General features: G+C 44.4%; 2 protein-coding genes across 3 annotated transcripts in view; one reads left to right on the top strand and one right to left on the bottom strand.

Moving 5' to 3' along the window:
- The window catches only part of Tecpr2 (tectonin beta-propeller repeat containing 2), a 104,822-nt gene extending 104,520 nt beyond the window's left edge, over positions 1-302 (bottom strand). For both annotated transcript variants that reach the window (XM_041633164.1, XM_041633162.1), the window contains exon 1: positions 167-302. The gene's annotated coding sequence lies outside the window, so the exon portion shown is untranslated. The remainder of the gene's footprint in view (positions 1-166) is intronic.
- Positions 50-16,201, top strand: LOC121434324 (cyclin dependent kinase 2 interacting protein). Its single transcript, XM_041633166.1, has 5 exons — positions 50-430; positions 4,354-4,522; positions 10,032-10,161; positions 12,975-13,104; positions 15,793-16,201. The coding sequence occupies exons 1-5, from the start codon at positions 424-426 to the stop codon at positions 15,993-15,995; spliced, it is 639 nt and encodes a 212-aa protein (XP_041489100.1). The 5' UTR covers positions 50-423; the 3' UTR covers positions 15,996-16,201.
- The last annotated feature ends 4,656 nt before the right edge of the window (positions 16,202-20,857 follow it).

Consider the following 20,857-nt stretch of genomic DNA (forward strand, 5'->3'; position numbering starts at 1 on the left):
GACAGACGTGCCGCGCGCGGTGGCTGCCAGAGGGGCGGCGACGCGACTGTGGAGCCCCGACGGCTGAGACAGGGAGGGGCGGCTCTGCCAGGAGGAGGAACAGCGCGGGGCCCGCGTCGGGGACGACGGCGGCATCGGGGACCCGCCAGCGCGCTCCCGGACTCACCTCCGGCGGCAGCCCCTCAGGACTCGTCAACCCCGCCAGCCCGGAGGAGGCGGGATGCACTCTGGGCCGCAGGGGCTGCCGGGAGCCTGTTGCCTGGGCAACGGGTTGGGCCTCCGAGAGCAGCTCCGACTCCGCGGAGGAGAGCTAGAGTGACAGAGCCACAAGTGTTGGCCGACCCGTGGAGCGGAAGTGACGTCACTTCCTCAGTCCGAGGGCGGGGCCTCGGGTCTCCTTGTTGATATCTACCTGTGGACCGCATGGAAGGTGCGTGCGAGGGCTGTGCTTCCCCTATTGTGGTGAGGCTGCAGGTCTGGGGGAAGGTCGGGAGATCGCCGTGTGACTTGCGGGGCGCGCATGAACCTCGCGGGCTGTCCGGAGCCTATTCTTTCCCGTGTGAGATCTGAGTGTGGCGATGTACGTGAAGTATTTGTCAGAGGTGTGACGCTCAGAGCATTCCGGAGCACATTGGCCCAACATGCCTGCCCCTCCAGAAACCCTTGCTTGAACTCCGGCAGTCAGGAACACCGGCCGTGGAGCTTGCAGCTTGTAATAAAGGCTGTCTCTGTGTGCCGATTGGTGCGTATGGCAGTGGTCTCATGGAGTAACTTCAGTACCGCCCTGGCCTGTGACCGATCACTGATAGCTCCCTACTTGGCTGTGAGTATCTAGACCTCGGAGCTGTGCTTTGAGTTCCTAAGTGGGGCCTGCAAACTGCGTCCGATGTGATCCTCGCTCTTAGGAACCACCACCTAGGGATAAATACAGGTAGTAAGAGCAGTTCCTCCATGTAACATGTTTGATTCAGCATATACTATGTGCAAGATATGGGAGGAAACGAGACTGAACTAGTTTGGTTGAACTCAGTCCAGCGGGGAATATAAAATTAAGCGGATAACTAGATTCACTGGTGAATGTGATGACAGCCAAGGTATAGATGACAAACGTCTACTGCGGTGATTCCTAATGTAACCGAGGTATTTGATGGAACTCTTCAAATGTGCCTCCCGTTGCTGTGGTAAAGTACCCCTACTAGAAAGCTCTTTGGAAGGAAAGGGATTATTTTATTTGGTTTACCCTAACAGGACACAGTCCATCACTGAGGGAAATGGGTAGGAACCCAAGCAGGAATAGTGAGGGAAGGCTGCTCACCAGCTTGTTCTCCAGCTCCCTCCCAGGCTCACGCACAGCCAGCTATCTTACTTTGTCTCTATAAGATTTCATTTATTATTTTATTTGTATGAGTGTTTGCCTGCATTTATCTAAGTGCACTGTATGTGTGCAGTGTTCACAGAGGCCAGAGAGGCTATAATATCCCTTGGAATTGTGAGACACCATGTGAGTGCTGGGTCCTCCAGAAGAGCAGGAAGTGCTCTTAACTTCTAAGCCATCCTCAGGCCCTCAGATAGTCTTCTTATACAGCCCAGAACCACTTCTCGAGGGTGGCACCAAGAGCTAGGCCCTTTCTGTCATTCATCACACAGACATATCCCCACAAACAGCTCTTCTTCAGTGTGGCTCTCCCCAGGTAATATCAAGTTAACAGCGAAACTGACCAGGGCAATACCTTTCTTTTTTTGTTTCATTTTTGCATTTAACTATTGTAGATATATTTATTGCAATTTACAGATACGTTAATATAAGTCAATAACAAATAGAATTTTAGCTATAATTTTTTTGCATCAGAAAAAAATGGGTCTTGCCAGGCGGTGGTGGCGCACACCTTTAATCCCAGCACTCAGGAGGCAGAGGCAGGTGGATCTCTGTGAGTTCGAGGCCAGCCTGGTCTACAAGAGCTAATGCCAGGACAGGCTCCAAAGCTACAGAGAAACCCTGTCTTGAAAAACTAAAAAAAAAGAAAGAAAAAAGAAAAAAATGGGTCTCAAAATATTCTAGTCCCCTGATGAAGGTGAGGTTAAATTATCGAAAAATAAAATTTGAAGTGGGAGAGGTGGCTTAGCAGTTAAGAGCACTTCCTGCCTTTCTAGAGTCTTGGAGTTTGGTCCCCAGCATCCACATTAGGCATATCACAAACACCTACACTGCTGGCTCCAGGAGATAAGTCACCTTCTGGCCTTGGCAGACACTCCAACAGAAGCACACAAACGAATCTTTAAAATCTGATAGTTTGAGGTCAAGATACAAATAGAAGTTACCACATTTCATGTCTCAAAAGTGGACATTTTACCTGTGTGCACATTGACACTTAGAGCACCATTACAAGACTTTAGCATATGGAATATTCCACTTAAAACCCTAAGGATTTTCTTTCATGGGAGGGGGCCTTAACATTTAAGATTAAAGTAAAAAAAAAAAAATGACAAGAATTCTGTTACTCTCCTCCAGTCCAATTTTAAATAGTTCCTTCTGTCCTCATTACCATCTGGTCCTTATACAGGAGAATTTAAATTTTCATTTATTTATTCATTTTAAGTAACTTACAAAGTAGCAGGTTTCTTTATGGCATTTCATACTTAATACTTAATATTAATTAAGTATAAGTAATTAATATTAATACTTAATTTTGGTTGGCCCTCTTTTGATTCTGTCCCCCATCTCTAATGATACCCTCTTACCCAGCATCCCCTTCCACTTTCTTATCTCATGGGGGAGTATTTACTTATTTATTTTTTTGGTTTTTCGAGACAGGGTTTCTCTGTGGCTTTGGAGCCTGTCCTGGAACTAGCTCTGTAGACCAGGCTGTTCTCGAACTCACAGAGATCCGCTTGCCTCTGCCTCCCGAGTGCTGGGATTAAAGGCGTGCGCCACCACCGCCCAGCAAGGGGGAGTATTTTTAACCAATTTTTACTTGTTTTGGCAATGAGGGTAGGATATAAGATATGGACATTATGTCACTGTTCTGCCCCAAGCTTATTCATTGCCCGCTCTTCACTGTGCTTAGTTTGTCCTGTTTGTCATGTGCCGCTCTACTTGTATGAGCTCCTCCGTATTTGCCTCTTTTTCTCCATTTTAGCCTGGTAATGCTGGTTTGTCCTGTCTGTTATACTCACCAAGTTCATGGTCATATTAGGGCCCATGCTGACTCCCTCTCCCTGGCTTCACACCTCATATTCATAAATTCACACCTCATATTCATGCTAACACAAGACAGAGTCCTATTACACAGCCCACATTAGCCTCTTTTTAACTCACAGTGGTTGTCTGGCCTTGGACTCTTAGTAATCCTCTTGCCTCACTCTCTGGAGGACATGACACCTGGCTTCCTGTTCCAGTTTTTGCATAGTACTTACGATCTGAACTGGCTAAGATCATTTCCGTGGGTGTTGTTTGACTCTCTTTTGGAAGGTGAGTGCCATGGGAAAGGCCCTAGTCTCATTCAGTCACTTCGTTCTTCATACTTGACATATTGAAGGTAGCCTACTGATATTTGTTAGTTGTTTAAGTAAAGAATGAATGAAAAAAAAATCAGTATATTTAAAAGATGAGCTATGGGCTAGGTATGGTTGTACAGGCTGCAATCCAAGCTACTAGGGAGGCAGAGGCAGGAAGATAGAAAGTTCAAAGTCTGTCTGAGCTATAAAATAGCTTCTGCCTGCCTGGGCAACTTGGTGATACCGTCTCATACAGTAAAATGGGCTGGGACTATAACCCTAGTTCAGTCCCAATACCATTAAAACAAAGACCAGGGCCCTAAATAATACTGAGTTAACTAGGTGAGTGAAGACACACAAGAATTAGTGTGACCCAAGTTGGAATGGTACAGAGCCAGCATTGAGGCACAAAAGAGTGAATTAAAGACCGTATTGGAGAAGGGATAGGCAGACTTGGGTACTAGTAGTAGGCCTTGTGATACAGGTTGTTTTATGTCAGGCCCTCACAGCGTATATTACTAATATACTTCTATTTATTTATTTATTTATTTAGAGACAGGGTCTCACTGTGTAGCCCTGGCCAGCCTGGAACTCAGTACATAGACCAGTCTGCCTCAAACTCGTATATCCACTTCTAACAGCCCTATGGAGTAGATGCTGTTTTATCACCACTTTGCAGATGAGACACTGTCTTAAAAAGAAAAGTAGACAAGTGTTTATGGAGCCATGAGCTGTGAACAGCCTCTTAGATTCTGGAACATTGGTTTATCCAGTTTGTGTGACATTTCAGACCATTTTATTATGAATGGCTGTGATCATGTGTTCCTTAATAGTCATGTTTCTTTTGGTTCCTCTCAGCAAAGACTCCTGGAATTGCAACACCCAGGAAACCTGTCTTATCTGTCAGTGCAAGGAAAATTAAGGACAATGCAGCTGATTGGCATAACTTAATCCTGAAGTGGGAAAGCCTCAATGACGCCGGTTTTACCACCGCGAGCAATATTGCCAACTTGAAAGTCAGCTTATTGTAAGTACATGTGGAGTTCCCATGCTCTGTATTGTCACATTTAACCATTGGGCCTAAGAATCAAGGGAGTGAGAATTTATTGGTGAAATAAAGTAAAACAAAATATTGAACCAAAAGAATGACAAAATGATACATACAAATATGAACCATATATATACATTTAAATGCAAATGTGTGCCAGGTGTTGTGGTCCACATTGGTAAGATATGCTGAAAAGGCAGGGACAGGAGGATTACACATTTGACACCTTGGGCTAGGAACATGGCTCAGTGAGTATAGGTGCTTACCACAAGCCTGAGTGCAGTCCTCACAACCCACATGGTAGAAGGATAGAACCAAACTGTGCAAGTTATCCTTGCCCATCACACCATGGCATAAATGGGTCCATTTTTATATACACACAAATAAATGTAAAAGTAAATATAAAATTATACTACATATCTGTTTATAAAGTTAGGAAAAGATTGGGAAGAGGAAGACATGATACTGTCCTTAGGAATGTGGGATGGTAGGTAAATGGGATTTCATGTGTATACTGCTGTGTAGTAGGGGGAGCGGGCTGCATCCCACCACCCAGCTAGTTTAACCCCGATATAATCACACAGATTATATTAATTAAATTACTGCCTGGCCCATTAGCTCTAGCCTCTTATTGGCTAACTCTCACATCTTGATTAACCCATTTCTATTAAATCTGTATATCACCACGTGACTGTGGTTCACCCGCAAGATTCTTTTTTTTTTTAAAGATTTATTTATTTATTTATTTATTATTATTATGTGTACAGTATTCTCAGTATTCTGTCTGCATGTATGCCTGCGGCCAGAAGAGGGCGCCAGATATCATTACAGATGGTTGTGAGCCACCATGTGGTTGCTGGGAATCGAACTCAGGACCTTTGGAAGAGCAGGCAGTGCTCTTAACCGCTGAGCCATCTCTCCAGCCCCCGCCACCCGCAAGATTCTAACCTACGTCCTTCTCGGGCCGGAGATTCATGGCATCTGTCTTCCCAGAATTCTGTTCTGTCCACTCTGCCCATCTAAGTGCTTGGCCCTATCAAAAGGCCAAGGCAGTTTCTTTATTCAACCAAAGAAAGCAACACAAATACAGAGGGCCTCCTACACCACTGCTGCCTACCATTTAGCCCTTCCTCCCTCCCTTCCATTTATTGATTCTGTTTGGTTGCTTTTTGGTTCTTTTTTAAATAGTTTCCTGGTGCAGGAGAATTGTCTGTATTCTGTCAATCATGTTTTGAATAAATGCTGATTGGCCAGGCAGGAAGTATAGGTAGGTCAACCAGGCAGGAAGTAGAGGTGGGGGCCATGAGAACAGAATTCTGGGAAGGAGGAAGCCCATTCCTCCCACTCCTGCCCAGACTCCAAAGAAGCAACATGTGACCTGCCAGCTGAAAAAGGTTCCAAGCCATATGGCTAAAATAGATCAGAATAATGGGTTAATATAAGTCATAAGAGCTAATAAGAAGCCTGAGCTAATGGGCCAATCATCTTTATAGAGATCTCTGTGTGATTATTTTCTTTGGGGCTTGCCGGCTGTGGGGTACCAGGCGGACAGAAACCCCAACAAGGAAGCTGGCCCTGCTCATGTTACAGTTTTCTTCCGCCAAGCTGGCCCTTTTTCTTTTGTAACAGTTTCCCTCCTCTAAGCTGACCCTGAACACCCAGAGGCCTTCCTACCTGGATCTCCTAACTTGCTGGGGTTACATGTGTGCACCATACCTGGCTTATTTACATTTTTGGCAGGACCTCACTATGTTGCCATAACCTCCTTCAGGAGTTGGAATCACAGGTTGCACCCACCAGAACCATTGCACCCAGTTCATTTTTATATACCTTTTTGTTAGTATATATGGATATTGTGCCTGTATATGTGTGTGTGTGTGTGTGTGTGTGTGTGTGTGTGTGTGTACTGCTTGTGTGTCTGCTGCCCACAGAGGCCAGAAGAGAGCATTACTCTGGAACTAGAATTACAGATGATTGTGAGCTGCCATGTGGATGCTTGGGTCTTCTGGAAGAGCAGTCAGTGTACCTAGCAACTAAGCTTTCTTTCTCTGGCCAGAGCTTATTATTGTTTTTTAGGTTTATTAACTTTATGCATATGAGTGTTTTGCCTGCATGTATGTATGTGCATCACATAGGTGCAGTTCCTAAAAAGGCCAGAAAAGGGTGTGAGCCTCCATGTGGATACTGAGAATGGAACCTGGGATCTCTGAAAGAGCAGCAAGTGCTCCTAACCACTGAACCCTCTCTCCAGCCTCCATCCCTTATTAGTTTTGAGACAGAGACTTCTTTTTTTTTTTTTTTTTTTTTTTTTTAATATTTATTTATTTAGTATACAATGTTCTGTCTGTATGCCTACAGACCAGAAGAGGGCGCCAGATCTCATTACAGATGGTTGTGAGCCACCATGTGGTTGCCGGGAATTGAACTCAGGACCTTTGGAAGAACAGGCAATGCTCTTAACCACTGAGCCATCTCTCCAGCCCCGAGACAGAGACTTCTGTAGGCCCAGGCAGACCTCAGACTCACTACGTAGTTGCAATGACCTTCAACTTCTTATCATTTTGCCTTCATCTCCCAAGAACGGGAATTATAGGTGTTTGCCACCACCTCCAGCTTCATTTGTTTTCCTAAAAAAGACAAAGTTGGGGTGGGGAGACTAGAAAAATGACTCCATGGCTAAGAGTATTTTCTAGAGTTTGTACGGTGGCTCCATGACAGGTTCAGCTTCACATGTGCCTCCCATCCAGCGCCGCCACTATGCCCAAGAGGAAGGTTAGTTCCGCGAGGCTGTCGGCCAAGCCTGCCCCTGCCGAGGTGGACGAGTGCCAGAACAAGGCCTCGGGAAAAGATAAATCATCAGATAAAAATGTGCAAACAAAAGGAAGAGGGGAGCAAAGGCAAACAAGCTGAAGTGACCGACCAGCAAACCACAGCTCTGCCTGCAGAACACCAGAGTCCAGCCTCTGGAGGAGAAGAGAAAGAACCATCCATCATGTCTGTCCGTGTCCCCACCTCCCTTCTTCTACAATCCAGAGGAATATTTTTTATCAACTATTTTGTAAATGTGAGTTTTTTAGTAGCTCTAGAAACATTTTTAAAAGGTGGGGAGAAATCCCGCTTCATCCGATTTTTTAAGTATAAATGATTTTTTTAAGAGATTAAATCACTTGTGGTTGTTTATTTTTTGGTGCAACCAGAAAATAGCAGGATAACTGAATCAGGAGAGGCTATGACTGTCTCGGGGGTCACCATAACATTCCATAGAGGGGGCTCGTCTTATATCCTACTGCACAAAGCATACTAAATGGCAATTTGGAGTCTTGGTTGTGCATTTGTCTCTGGAATATTTTCAGTTATATCTGGTCTCGTGTTTCTAGTAGAACTGTTGCCTAAACTACTCCTCGGCCCTTGCCCTGTCAGAACTGTCCTCATGGCAGCCCGTCTTCCTAACCAGGGTATAATGTGCTGTGAGGGATGAACTTTTGAGTGTGCACTGTGCCTGGCATAAAATGGTGGGTCAGTGGGACTGAGGATTGTGAGCACTTGACTATGTGAGGTCTTAAGGAAGATTTGCCAAACGTGAGGATGGAGCATCACTTGGAATGTGATCACAGAGAAACAACACATGGCTCTTGGGTACGTGAACACAATGTATGACTTCAGAGTTTGGGTACATGTTTTAAGAATTGAAAAGACTGTGTACTTTGCTCCTCAACCAATAAAATCTCCATTGTAAAGGAGAAAAATAAGAAAAAGTATTTTCTACTGTATTACAGAGGAAGTGGGTTCAGTTCCCGGCATCCATATGGCAGCTAACAGCTGTCTGTAACTACAACTACAAATGATCTGATGTCCTCTTCTGGTCTCTGTGGGCACTGCAAACACATAGTACACATATACACAGACAGACAAATACTCATACACATAAATTTTTTAAAAATTGAAAAAAAAACAAAGGAAACAAATGATGGTGCATACCTTTAATTCCAGCACTCAGGAGGCAGATGCAGATAGATCTATGTTAGTTTGAGGACAGCCTGGTCTACAGAGTAAGTTCCAGGACAGCCAAAGCTACCCAGAGAAACCCTGTCTGGGAGGTGGGGAAGAAGTAAGTGTGGTGGCTCATTCCCTCAGTCCCAGCACTTGGGAGGCAGAAGCAATTGGATCTCTGGGTTTGAGGCTGATCTGGACTATATAGCAAGTTTCAAGCCAGCTAGGACTACATAGTGAAGTCCAATCTTTAAAAAAAAAAAAAAAAAAGACAAAGGAGGAGTTGGAGAGGTAGCTCAGTCAGTCAGGAACTCACCATGCAAACACAAAAACCTGAATTCAGACTTCAACGCCCAATGTGTGTTTGAGTTTTTTGTTTGTTTGTTGTTTTGCTTTGTATTTTAAAGATTTATTTATTATGTATGCAGTGTTTTGCTTGCATATACACCTGCAGGCCAGAAGAGGGCACCAGTTCTCATTACTGGTATTAAACTCAGGACCCTTGGAAGTGCTCTTAACCTCTGAGCCATCTCTCCAGCCCCCAATGTGTGTTTGTAATCCCAGGACTGAGATGAAAGAGACAGGCCACCACCCCAGCCTAGTTAGTCTTTGAGCCCCAGGTTCTAGTGATGGGAATCCATGTCTTCAAAAAGGTAGATGGCTCTTGAGGAACACCAGAGATTAACTCCTGGTTTTGTAAGCGCTTGTGGCAGGTGGCATACGTCATAGTGCATGCTTATGGCCGAGCCAGAAAGAAGATATTGAGTTCCCAAAATCCTGTGAAGGGTATACCATCACATAGATAGATGTCTCCCCACTAGACCCTAACCTTAATCGTTGCACTTCCTCCTACCATCACCATAGGCTGAAAACCAAGCCTTTAATGTCCAAACTGTATGGATCACATACTTCAGTTTAAAAACCATTCACCAACTCTTGACTCCTTCAGGAAATGACCCATGTCTTATGCGTCTTTGTACTCTGGCACTAAGCCCTACACCAAGGATGCCCAGGGCTGGAGTATAGCTTTGCAGCAGAGCATTTATAGCACACTGGAGGCCCTCAGTTCTATCTGAGCATAGCAAACTTGAGTGATGGATGGATATGCTCAATGTGTATGCAAATAAACATCTACTATAATAACATTTGCAACATGTATGTAAAATATCTAACATGGCTAATGACTTTTATAGAATTTATTATAACAATTTTTTTTTCCTTTGGCTTTTTGAGACAGGGTTTCTTTGTGTAGCTTTGGAACTCACTCTGTAGACCAGGTTGGCCTCAAACTCACATAGATCTGCCTGCCTCTGCCTCCTGGGTGCTTCTGGGATTAAAGGCGTGTGCAACCACCTCCCAGTTTGTTTTTCTTTTTATGAGCCAGGCTGACTATGAACTCTTCTTCCTCCTCAAGCCTTGGGATAAAGACATTTGGTCACCCAGCATGAGATGAGTTTAAAGCTTGTAATTTGTACCCATTATCTCCTGCTTTGTCCAGGAGTAAAGAGAAGGTTGAATTAGAGAGCAGCAGCCCAGCTTCCAGTGGAAAGGGAGAGAAGACAAATCTGGAATATGATAAGGAACTTGAAGCGCTGTGTGAGGAGCTGCAGGTCACCTTGGATGCCTTGGTAAGACCTAAAGGTGCAGGTCACCTACATCACTGTCACTCAGGCCTAATGGAACGGTTTGGGGTTTGTTTGACCATGGGGGTGTTCAAGCTGTGAGAGGCCCTTTCTCCTCCTCAGCCTCCTCTTCCACCTACCTAACAAATCCTGAAGCTCTCAAGATGCTGCCCAGTACACTGTTCTGGGCAGTTTCAACCACTTGAAGGGTCCATTGAGTAAGTATTTAGACTTTAGGGCCCAGACTATCTGTGTCATGGTGACTTCTCCGTACTGCCACACAATACTGAAGCAGCCGTGGTCACTAGTTATCAGTGTGGACAGAGCAGGTCTTATTTCAGATTGTGTCCTGTATTTCTTGTTCAGATTGTTTGCACACTGGCATTGGAAGTTCTGGCTGAAATATTGTCCCCACAGTACAGCTCTAGCTTGGGAATGTTTCTGACATTTCCTTCCTAACTAGCACTGAAAGCTGTTCCGGATTTACTTTGAATATTTCCTGCCTCTGTCCTAGAGTTAGCCTTTCCCCAAGGTGCCCAGATCCCTTGTATAGGAAAGTCCTGTTGGAAACCTGTTAGCCGCCCCCCTCCCCATAAAGGAAGGAAGAGAGAGAGAGAGAGAAAGAGCCGGGTGGTGGTGGCCCTCACCTTTAATACCAGCACTCGGGAGGCAGAGACAAGCAGATCTCTGTGAGTTCAAGGCCAGCCTGGTCTACATAGTGAGTTCCAGGACAGCCAGGCCTTTACACAGAGAAACCCTGTATCAAGAAAAGAAGAAGAAACCTGTTGCCCTGGGGCTAAAGAGATGTCTTAAGTATTATGAGCACTTGCTACTCTTTCTAAGGACCACAGTTCAGTTCCCAGCACCCATATCGGGCAGCTCACAACTGTCTCTAACTCCAGATTCAGGGAATTCAGTACCCAATTTTGGCTTCCACAGGCATCCACACACATAAATAATAAATCTTATTAGAGAAAGTAAGCTCTACACACTAACTCTCAGGGCTGCTCTTCCTGAGTTCCATTCCCAGCAACCACATCTATAATGAGATCTGGTGCCCTCTTCTGGCATCTAAGCATACATGCAAGAAGAACACTATACATAATAAATAAATCTTTTTAAAAGAAAGAAACTTTGTTCTGGCGATCCTGACTCAGGTTTGTTTTTGTTTTTTGAGACAGTTTTCTCTGTGTAGCCCTGACTGTTCTGGAACTCACTCTGTAGACCAGCCTGGCCTTAAATTCACAGAGATCCACCTGCCTTTGCGCCTGAGTGCTGGGATTAAAAGGTGTGCGCCACCACTGCCTGGTTTGAATTTGTCTTAAACTGTCTTGGAAAAGTATTCTCATTCTGTGTTCAAGCCCAAAAGCTAGGGTTGGAGACTGTGAATGCTGCTTTTCTTGTTTACCTGGCCATTAAAGAGGTTTGGCTTTACATATCTTTTCTTGGGGGATTGGTGCAGCCTTTCCCCTTAAGATGCACCCCCATTTAAGTGTGTTCTGTGTTACAGTGGAAGACACTCAGATGCTATGTATGAGTGGACTGTTCTTACACTGTTAGCTCAACAAAACACACACAGATGACAGGTCAGGAACCCCCAGATTTTCCTCCTCTCCGAATCCTTCTGAGCTTTTCTAGAACTAGGAGGGATCTGCCATGGGATGCACAGAAAGCTCAGATCCCTTACTGGCCCCGCCTCCCGCACAGAAAGCTCAGATCCCTTACTGGCCCCGCCTCCTCACCTAACCTTAAGAATCTTCCCATCGGAGACTAGAAATGATTGAACCCGTCTGGAGGTTAAGCCAAGTGAAATATTAAACATAAATTGATTTGAGCAGAAAGTAGAGACCTTTAAATATTAACATTTGCTGAATTTAGTGTATGCCACTCTAGATAAAACCAGGGGATGGGTGGTTGGGAGGATCAAGTACAAGATATTATGATTTTGATGCTGTATATTGCTTTTATTCCCCCAAGCACATAGCAGTTAACTGACGGCGTAAGTCACAAAACAATCCCACACCAGTTTGGAATTGTGATTAATAAAAGGGTTATTTATTTAAAGGGAAAAATGTACAGATCACCATCCTAGACAACAGCCCTCTGCACGACCAGAAAAGGAGTCTAGTAGCTGGGAGAGAGCGAGTAGACCACACCTAAGTGGGCTGGTATCTTAAAGGCTATTGGCTGAGGGAGCGGAAGGAGCTTCCGCAGCAGTTAACTGTACTCAGGGGTTAGATATTTGGTTTTAATAAACCTTTGCTACCTAAGTCTACATGGAATCCTAGTTAATTCTGTTTATCTTAGTGATCACTCCTATAACTAATCGGGTGCTTCCCTGCCCTTCATCCGTGCCATCCTTTCTTGTCACTGTGGAGATGGTGCTGGTGTTTCCTGACGGAGGACACAGCTGCAGAGGGAGGGAGATCTGTGGGTTTCAGATTCTCATTGTGCTCTCTGTGTGGATAGGAGGCTCACAGAGGCTGCAATGAACTCGGAAATGCACCTGCTGAGTGCCTCTCTGCCTATCTCACTCCATAATGGTGGCCTGCTGGGTCTTTGGAGCTAAACACTAGTGCTGCTTAGAGATCTTACTGGGGTGGGAATCACCAAGCTTTCTTCTCTCTGAGTAACAAACCCAGAATACCCACCTGCTCACACACCCTGGAAATCTGTCTGTGGCGGTAATGGGGTGAGTTACTAGAATCTTAGCCCCACCAGAACTATACATCATAGCCTTCAAATATTTTGTAGCTATTAAATCTGAGATTAGAAATTCTAAGCAATATTCTCATACTCTAAATTAATATCTTTTTCAGACTAAAATACAAATGAAAATGGAAAAGCTGTCTTCAACCACCAAGGGAATTTGTGAACTAGAAAATTACCATTACAGGGAAGAAAGTAACCGGCCCCTTCTGTTTCACACATGGCCTACGGCCTTCTTTTGTAAGTAGTTCTCCTGAAGGTGTCTTTGTTTTTTGTTGTTGTTGTTGGGTTTTTTGGTTTTTTTTTTTTTTTTTTTTTTTTTTTTTGGTTTTTGGAGACAGTTTCTCTGTGTAGCCTTGGCTGTCCTGGAACTCAGTTTCTCTGCCTCTGCCTCCCGAGTGCTGGAATTAAAGGCATGCACCACCACCACCCACCTCTGGGGGTGGTTTTAAGAGGAACAACAGCATTGGTTAGCTCTAGTCCTTAGGAATGGAAACGGGGCATCCATCTGTCTGTCTGTCTTTTAAAATATAAATAAATGAGCCAGCCAGTGGTGTCACACACCTTTAATCCCAAAATTTGGGAGGCAGAGGTAGGAAGAAGATCTCTGTGAGTTTGAAGCCACCCTGGTCTACAAAATGAGTTCCAGGACAGCCGGAGCTATTATACAGAGAAACCCTGTCTTAAACAAAAAAATATATAGATACAGATATATAGATATATAAAATATAAATATAAAAATTACAGAAGTAGTAATGCAGATTCCTATAATGCCAGTAATGGAGACGCAAAAACAGGAAAACTGTCAGTTCAAGGGCAAAATAAAGAAATAAATCAGCCATCAGCTAAGGATACGCCTCATAAAAGGAGACCATTTAGAAAGATGAAATTGAGCATGATGGTCAGTCCTAGTTAGGACTTCTACTGCTGTGATGAAGCACCATGACCAAAAGTGACTTGGAAAGAAAGGGTTTATTTGACTTACATTTCCACATTCCCTGTTCATCATCAAGGGACATTAGGACAGGAACTCAACAGGGCAGAAACCTGGAGGCAGGAACTAGCACAGACGCCATAGAGGAGTGCTGCCTAATGGCTTCCTGTCCATGGCTTGCTCAGCCTGCCATTTTAAAGAACCCATATCACCACCCAGGGATGACACCATCCACAGTGGGCCCAGCCCCTCCCCCATCAATCACTAAGGAAATGCCCCACTGGTCAACTTAATGGATATCTTGTTTTATCTTGCCTACTTAAGGCACCTGATTAGTCTAATAAAAAGCTGAATGACCAATAGCAAGGGAGGAGTTATAGGTGGAACTTCCGGGCAGGGAGAATAAATAGGAAGAGTTTAGGCTTGAGGAAGAAAGAAAAGGAAATGCCAGGGACATGCCAGTGACCAGCCAGCTAGACAGACATGGAAGCAAACATGGAAGGCTATCTTGTGTCACGTTGACATAAAACTAACCAGCACATGGGCGCAAGCTGGTGATTCTAGTATTTGGGAGGAGGATCACAGCGATTTTAAGGGCGGTTTGGGCTCAAATTCAGGGCTAAGGGAGCAGGTAAGATGGCTCAGCAGGTAGAGGCCCTTGCCTCTGGGTCTGATGACCTGATTTTCCCCCATTGGCCCCACATGCCTGAAAACTGCCCTCTGACCTCTACACACACTGCAGCTTGTATACATATACACAAAACGCAGTATTATTTAAGGCAAGGCTAGTTGATGTTGGCTTATTTTTTTAAAGATTTATTTGTAATTATTTGTATCTGTGTGTAGATATATGCATATACATGAATGTGGGTGCCCTTGGAAACCAGAGGCCTTGTGTCCTCCTGGTGCTGGAGTTATATGTATTTGTGAGCTGCCTGGTGTGAGTGCTGAGAATTAAACCCAACTCCTAGAAGAGCATCCAGTGCTCTTCAACTGCTAGGACATTTCTCCAGTTCCATCCTTACTTTTTAAAACAGTCTTAATATATATCTTAGGCTGAACTGGTACTCACTTTGTAGCCCAAGCATGCCTCCAACTTGTAGCAGTCCCCCTGCTTCAGTCCTTCAAGAGCTGTTATTGATGAGGTGACTCTTTATAGCTATGGCAAGTTACTTGAGTGTTGTAGAATATTTGTTTAACTATGTAAAGATGTGTTGTATTTGTTTTAATTATGAAAAACTGTGTTGATGTTTTATCTTGCCTACTTAAGGCACCTGATTGGTCTAATAAAAAGCTGAATGACCAATAGCAAGGGAGGAGTTATAGGTGGAACTTCCGGGCAGGGAGAATAAATAGGAAGAATTTAGGCTTGAGGAAGAAAGAAAAGGAAATGCCAGGGACATGCCAGTGACCAGCCAGCTAGACAGACACAGAAGCAGCAGGAAAGTAGGACATACAGAATGGAAGAGAGGTAAAATGTAAATGAATAGAAGCTGATTACATTAAGTTAAAAGAGCTAGTGGGACAAGCCTGAGCTAAAGCCAAGCATTCACAATTAACAATAAGTTGTCTGTGTCTTTATTTGGGAGCTGAATGGTGGCCCAAAGAAAACTCCAATTACACTTGAGGGTTGTGTGGCATTGTGTTTCTTACCAATTAACTACCCTCAACTGGCTTGGTCCTTCTTTATCCCAGTGCTGTTCTGATTTGTTTTGAGGAGAGTTTTATGTGCTGAGGATGATCTTGTATTTTTCATCCTTCCTTCTGCCTCCAGTCTGTGCTCAACTTCCATATGCTGGGATTGCAAGTATTCACCACTACGCCCAGTGTATGGGGTGTCAGGGATTGAACATAGGGCTTCACGCATGTTGGTGCTCTACCAGATGAGTCACTTGGCCAGCTCTGACTCTGGCTTTTAACCAGAAGCCTGTGAAAGCACGGCTTGAGTCTAGGAGAGTGCATTCTCATGCAGCACAGTACCTGGTCTGTTGCAGATGAGGTCTCCCACCGGCTCTCCAATGCATACAAGAAGGAGCTCCTCCTGAAGCACACCATTGGTGCTGAGCTGGCCCACACTGTGGACCGCAACCTCATCCTGACCTACCTGTCCATGTGGCTCCACCAGCCGTACATAGAGAGCGACAGCAAGCTGCAGCTGGAGAGCATGCTCCTGGAAACAGGGCACCGGGCCCTGTAACTCACCTGTCACCTTACCTGTGACCTCAGCCTCAGGGCTCAGACCACTGGCTGGACAGTCACTAGGGTGGGAACTGTTGGCCCGAGGGCCAGCTACTGCAGCCTCTCCAGACACAAAAGCACTTATGCAGCCGTCCTCCCTTTCTGCCCTGTCCCAGATCATCATGTGACCACCATGGAGTGAAATAAATAAGAAGAGTGGCTGAGGGCCTCATTTTGTAAACTGAGTATACTTTACATATTACACCTCTATAGGAAACCCGAGTTTCCTATTTTTGCTTTGTGCCTATTCCACCTTTTTTGTTTTTGGGTTTTTTTGTTGTTGTTGTTGTTGTTGTTGTTTTTGCTTTTTCTAGACAGAGTTTCTCTGTGGTTTTGGAGCCTGTACTGGAACTAGCTCTTGTAGACCAGGCTGGTCTCAAACTCACAGAGACCCGCCTGCCTCTGCCTCCCGAGTGCTGGGATTAAAGGCGTGCGCCACCACCGCCCAGCATGTTTGGTTGGTTTTTGTGGTACTGGGTATCAACCCAGATTTCACACAAGCTGAATTGTTTAACCACTGTACCATATCTCCAACCCTGGACTTAAAATTTGAAGAGAATGTTTTAGTTCTATAATTATAAGTAAAATCCCATAAATATTTAAGGTTTAAAAATCTTGTCACTTTTTAAGATTTTACTTTTACTGTGTCGGTGCCACATGTACAGAAGACCAGGGCAGCCACAAACAGGCATGGGATCCTTGGAGCCACACACTTGACCTCGTTGTTAGGAACCAAACTCGAGTCCTCTGGGAGACCAGTTCTTGCTCACCTATGGCTGAAGTGATATATTAAATATATTCTATAATATATATTAATAAATATATTTTTAATAGATTTTTTTTAGTCCTGTAGAGTTAACTGAGTTTAGAATTTCATAGAAGTGAAAACCACTTACCAAAAATTGCTGCTGTTTGCATGAAATGATGGGCCAAGCCGGTAAAAATTCCAGTGATCATGACTGTTTATGTCTGGGGCCTGGATACTGTGTATCTGTTTAGCTTGAGATACTCACACAAGCCAGAGGAGGGTGTTGGAGCCTTTGGAGCTGGATCTTTTAAGCAGTTGTGAGCTGTCCAGCTTGAACAAATGCTGGGAATCAAACTCAGCCCTTTTTAAGAGTAGTATGTACTCTTAGACGTTTTTTAAGGTATCCTGGGATAGAGAACTGATAATGACTTCAGAATCACTATACTCCTGCCTCCACTCCCCAAATGCTGGGATTACGGACGGACACACCATGCCCGGCTCTTGTGTATTCTTGGTAATTTGTTCCCCAGACACCCATTAGCAAGTTGTTCGAAAGAGCTAATGGAAAGATCAATACTGCCAAGGACAAGCAGAAACAAAGGAACTAAAGATAAAATATTGATTCTGCAGAGTACTGTATCGGAACAGAACAAGGATGTCATCAGAAGTCAGTATAGTACGTCAAGGTGAACATAGTAGTGAGTCACACAAATATGTCCTCTACAATCTCAAATCCTGCCCAATTAACAGAGAAGGAAATAAAAAGCTTGGGATTTACCTGAACTGGATTGAGAGGGTTTGAGGATGAATTCATGGTGAATACCTTGAGAAAAAGGGTGGCTGGTGCTGTCTTTTTAAAATTGCTATTATAAAGCATTTCCAGGAAAATCAGAAAGTATTGAAGATAATATAATAAATGTCCACATACTCCAAATGCAGATTAATGATTTAGACAGTGGAGAAGCTCTGGGCTTTTGAGAAGTGGCCCAGTCCACAGGACACAGCTCTGCCTAAGCCACTTGGATGCCCCCAGTTCCTGTTAGGAAACCTGCCTGTTTATCCCTACGATATGCCCTGCGATCTATTGAGAACAGGAAGTGCCTGGGGATGTCGCAAGGGCTGCAGGAACAGCAGTCATGCTTACGCACAGGACCTGCATGAGGAACAGCCATGATCCCCAGCTCTGACCTGCAGCATTATCTCGGTGTCCTGGTCTCTCCTAAGTGCCAGGGAAGAGAAGAGGACAGCTGAGAACCAATGCTCCTGTCTAATGTGGACAAATGACCTTCCCTTTGGCCCACAGTATAGCCATGGACTATACAAAGAAATCCTGAGATTTCTTTACAGCTGGGACATCAAAATGCCTGGACTTTCAATGAGCTTTAGGTTTCTGTAAAAGCCAGTAAATCATACTATCACAAAAGTCTTTTCCTCATCAAAAAAATCCAAGTAGATAGAGCTTGGCATCCCAACCCTGCAGAATTAGGAGGATCCTAAGTTCAAGACCAACCTGACTTATATAGCAAGACCCAGTCTTAAGGGTAAAAAAAAAAATGGTGAACATAAAATTTAAGTGGTGGGTTGGTGAGATGGTTAAGTAGTTAAAGGTACTTGGTTTGCAAGTCTGGCGACCTGAGTTCCAGCCCTGGAATCCATATAAAGGATGGACTGGAAGGAAGCTGGGCATGGTGGTGCATGCCTTTGATCCCACCACTCAAAAGGAAGGGGCAGGTGGATCTCTGAGTTTGAAGCCAGTCTGGTCTAGGTAGTGTGTTGGGGAATATTATTATCAGGTGTGTTACCTTTGTAATGCTACATCTAATTAACTGTGAAGCTGTGATTCTTTGCCTATCTAAAACACCTGATTGTCTAAGAGCGGAATAGCCAATAGCAAGCAGGAACAAGGATAGGTGGGGCTGGCAGGCAGAGTATAAATAGGAGAAATCTGGGAAGAATGAGAGGAGAGGAGGACACCAGGGCCAGTCATCCAGCTACACAGCAAGCCACAGAGAATGAAGTAAAGAATGGAATACAGAAATAGGGAAAGATAAAAGTACAGAGGCAAAAGATAGCTGGGATAATTTAAGAAACAAGCCAAGCTAAGGCCAGGCATTCATAACTAAGAATAAGCCTCTGCGTAAGATTTATCTGGGAGCTGGGTGGTACCCCTCCCCAAAAAAACCAGAAAAATAAAATGTCACACAATGTTATGTTCCCCAGTGTGGGGCCATATTTCCATGCAGGGCCTGGGAATTTTTTTTTTCTTTTTTTGGTTTTTCGAGACAGGGTTTCTCTGTGGCTTTGGAGCCTGTTCTGGAACTAGCTCTGTAGACCAGGCTGGCCTCAAACTCACAGAGATCCGCCTGCCTCTGCCTCCCGAGTGCTGGGATTAAAGGCGCGTGCCACCATCGCCCGGCCCTGAGAAAATTTAGAAAAAAAAAAAAAAAACAAAGGACATGGCTCCTTTAAGACGTTCAGCAGGCAGGGCTAAATAGAAACTAGAAATGACAAGCTAAATAAAAACTACTTGTAGCAATGCAAGTACTGGTTTCCACAGCTAGGAAGGTTTGATGCAGTTCTCAGTCAGGAATTCCCCACCAGCTTTAGGGCTGGCTTTCACAGTCCAACCTGAGAGTAGTCTGAGCCAGTTGCTAGAGCACGCTCAGAAAGGCTAAAAGATATGCAGTAAGAGGTCAAGACAAAAAAAAACTCTAAACAGGTTCTAGTGTGCTTTACAATGTGTGTAGGCTTAAGAAAGAAAAAAGATGGGTATAGGCAGTCATAGAAAGAAATAAGTAGATTAAAAATAATAAAGTCAGCCAGGCTACAGTGACATAGGCCTTTAATCCCAGCACTCAGGAGGCAGAGGCAGGCAGATCTCCGTGAGTTCGAGGCCAGCCTGGTCTACAGAGCTAGTTCCAGGACAGGCACCAAAGCTACAGAGAAACCCTGTAGAAAGAAAGAAAGAAAGAAAGAAAGAAAGAAAGAAAGAAAGTCTTTAAAGAGACAGTAAAAATAATGTAAAAGAAAAAAAGCCACATAAGGATGGGATACAAACAGGGAGTCTAGATCCTGTATTGTGCTGATTTTGAATTTTCTGATTGCTGAAAAGCAAAGGACAGCTTCTAAGAGACCTGGATTTGAAAGAGGGACTGTTGAAATAAACCAGCCTGGATATTTGAAGAATGCCTTAACTTTAAAAAAAAAATCAAAAAAAAAATGTATTTGTCAAATGGAAATCAAAAAAGCTTTAAAAGAGTCAGTGCCTGCGGGAACCTCAGGCTGTGGCTCTTGCAGCCTAGCCACTGCTGGTAGCGGCAGAGTTGCAGAGCTGACTAGAATAGCCATAGCTTAAAAGGCAGCAACCATTAGAGAGAGGACAACAGTAGTGAGTCCCTTCTCAAAAGCCCTGACTGTCTAGCCCATCAATGCAGCTACTGGAGATGCTAACACAGGAAGGCCAGAGACTTGAGGCCTGCTTGGGCTACTTAGTGAGACTGTCTTAGGGATGAGCTCAGTGATAGAGCCTTGCCCAGCAATTTCCAGGCTCTGGGTTCAATCCCCATAGACGCCAAGAAAACAAACAGAAATGGCTTTCTGTTTCACTTCTCATTAGAATGCTGCCAAAATGGCTGGCTTGTGAAGTTTTCTAACTGAATCCAAAAGTGCAGAGGACGTCACCAGGAGGGAGGAGCAGGCATGATACGGAAGTGGGAGCAAGGCTGGCAAGTAAAAGTAGAATGTCCTTACCTCAATAGCCAACAAATTATACAGCTGTGTAAGAGGGGACTGAGGCAGAGGATCAGGAGTTCAAGGCCAGCCTTGGCTGCTTCCAAAAACAGACAACAAATCATATATAGATAGATAGATAGATAGATAGATAGATAGATAGATAGATGAACTCCTTAGAAAGAGCTAGCAGGACAGACATTATCCTTTATAAATAGCTCATTTGTATCAGTATTCACATTAGAAAAATATATACTAGCCGGGCGATGGTGGCGCACGCCTTTAATCCCAGCACTCGGGAGGCAGAGGCAGGCGGATCTCTGAGTTCGAGGCCAGCCTGGTCT

This window comes from Microtus oregoni, unplaced genomic scaffold (assembly GCF_018167655.1).
Source record: "Microtus oregoni isolate MIOR12 unplaced genomic scaffold, Mior012 000043F_ref0000047, whole genome shotgun sequence".
In the NCBI taxonomy this organism is placed as follows: domain Eukaryota; kingdom Metazoa; phylum Chordata; class Mammalia; order Rodentia; family Cricetidae; genus Microtus; species Microtus oregoni.

What these genes read in the sequence shown, in the direction of transcription:
- LOC121434324 (XM_041633166.1), top strand. An exon ending in AACTTGAAAGTCAGCTTATT is followed by an intron (nt 4,523 to 10,031) that starts GTAAGTACATGT and finishes TGCTTTGTCCAG; the next exon opens with GAGTAAAGAGAAGGTTGAAT. An exon ending in ATGGCCTACGGCCTTCTTTT is followed by an intron (nt 13,105 to 15,792) that starts GTAAGTAGTTCT and finishes GGTCTGTTGCAG; the next exon opens with ATGAGGTCTCCCACCGGCTC.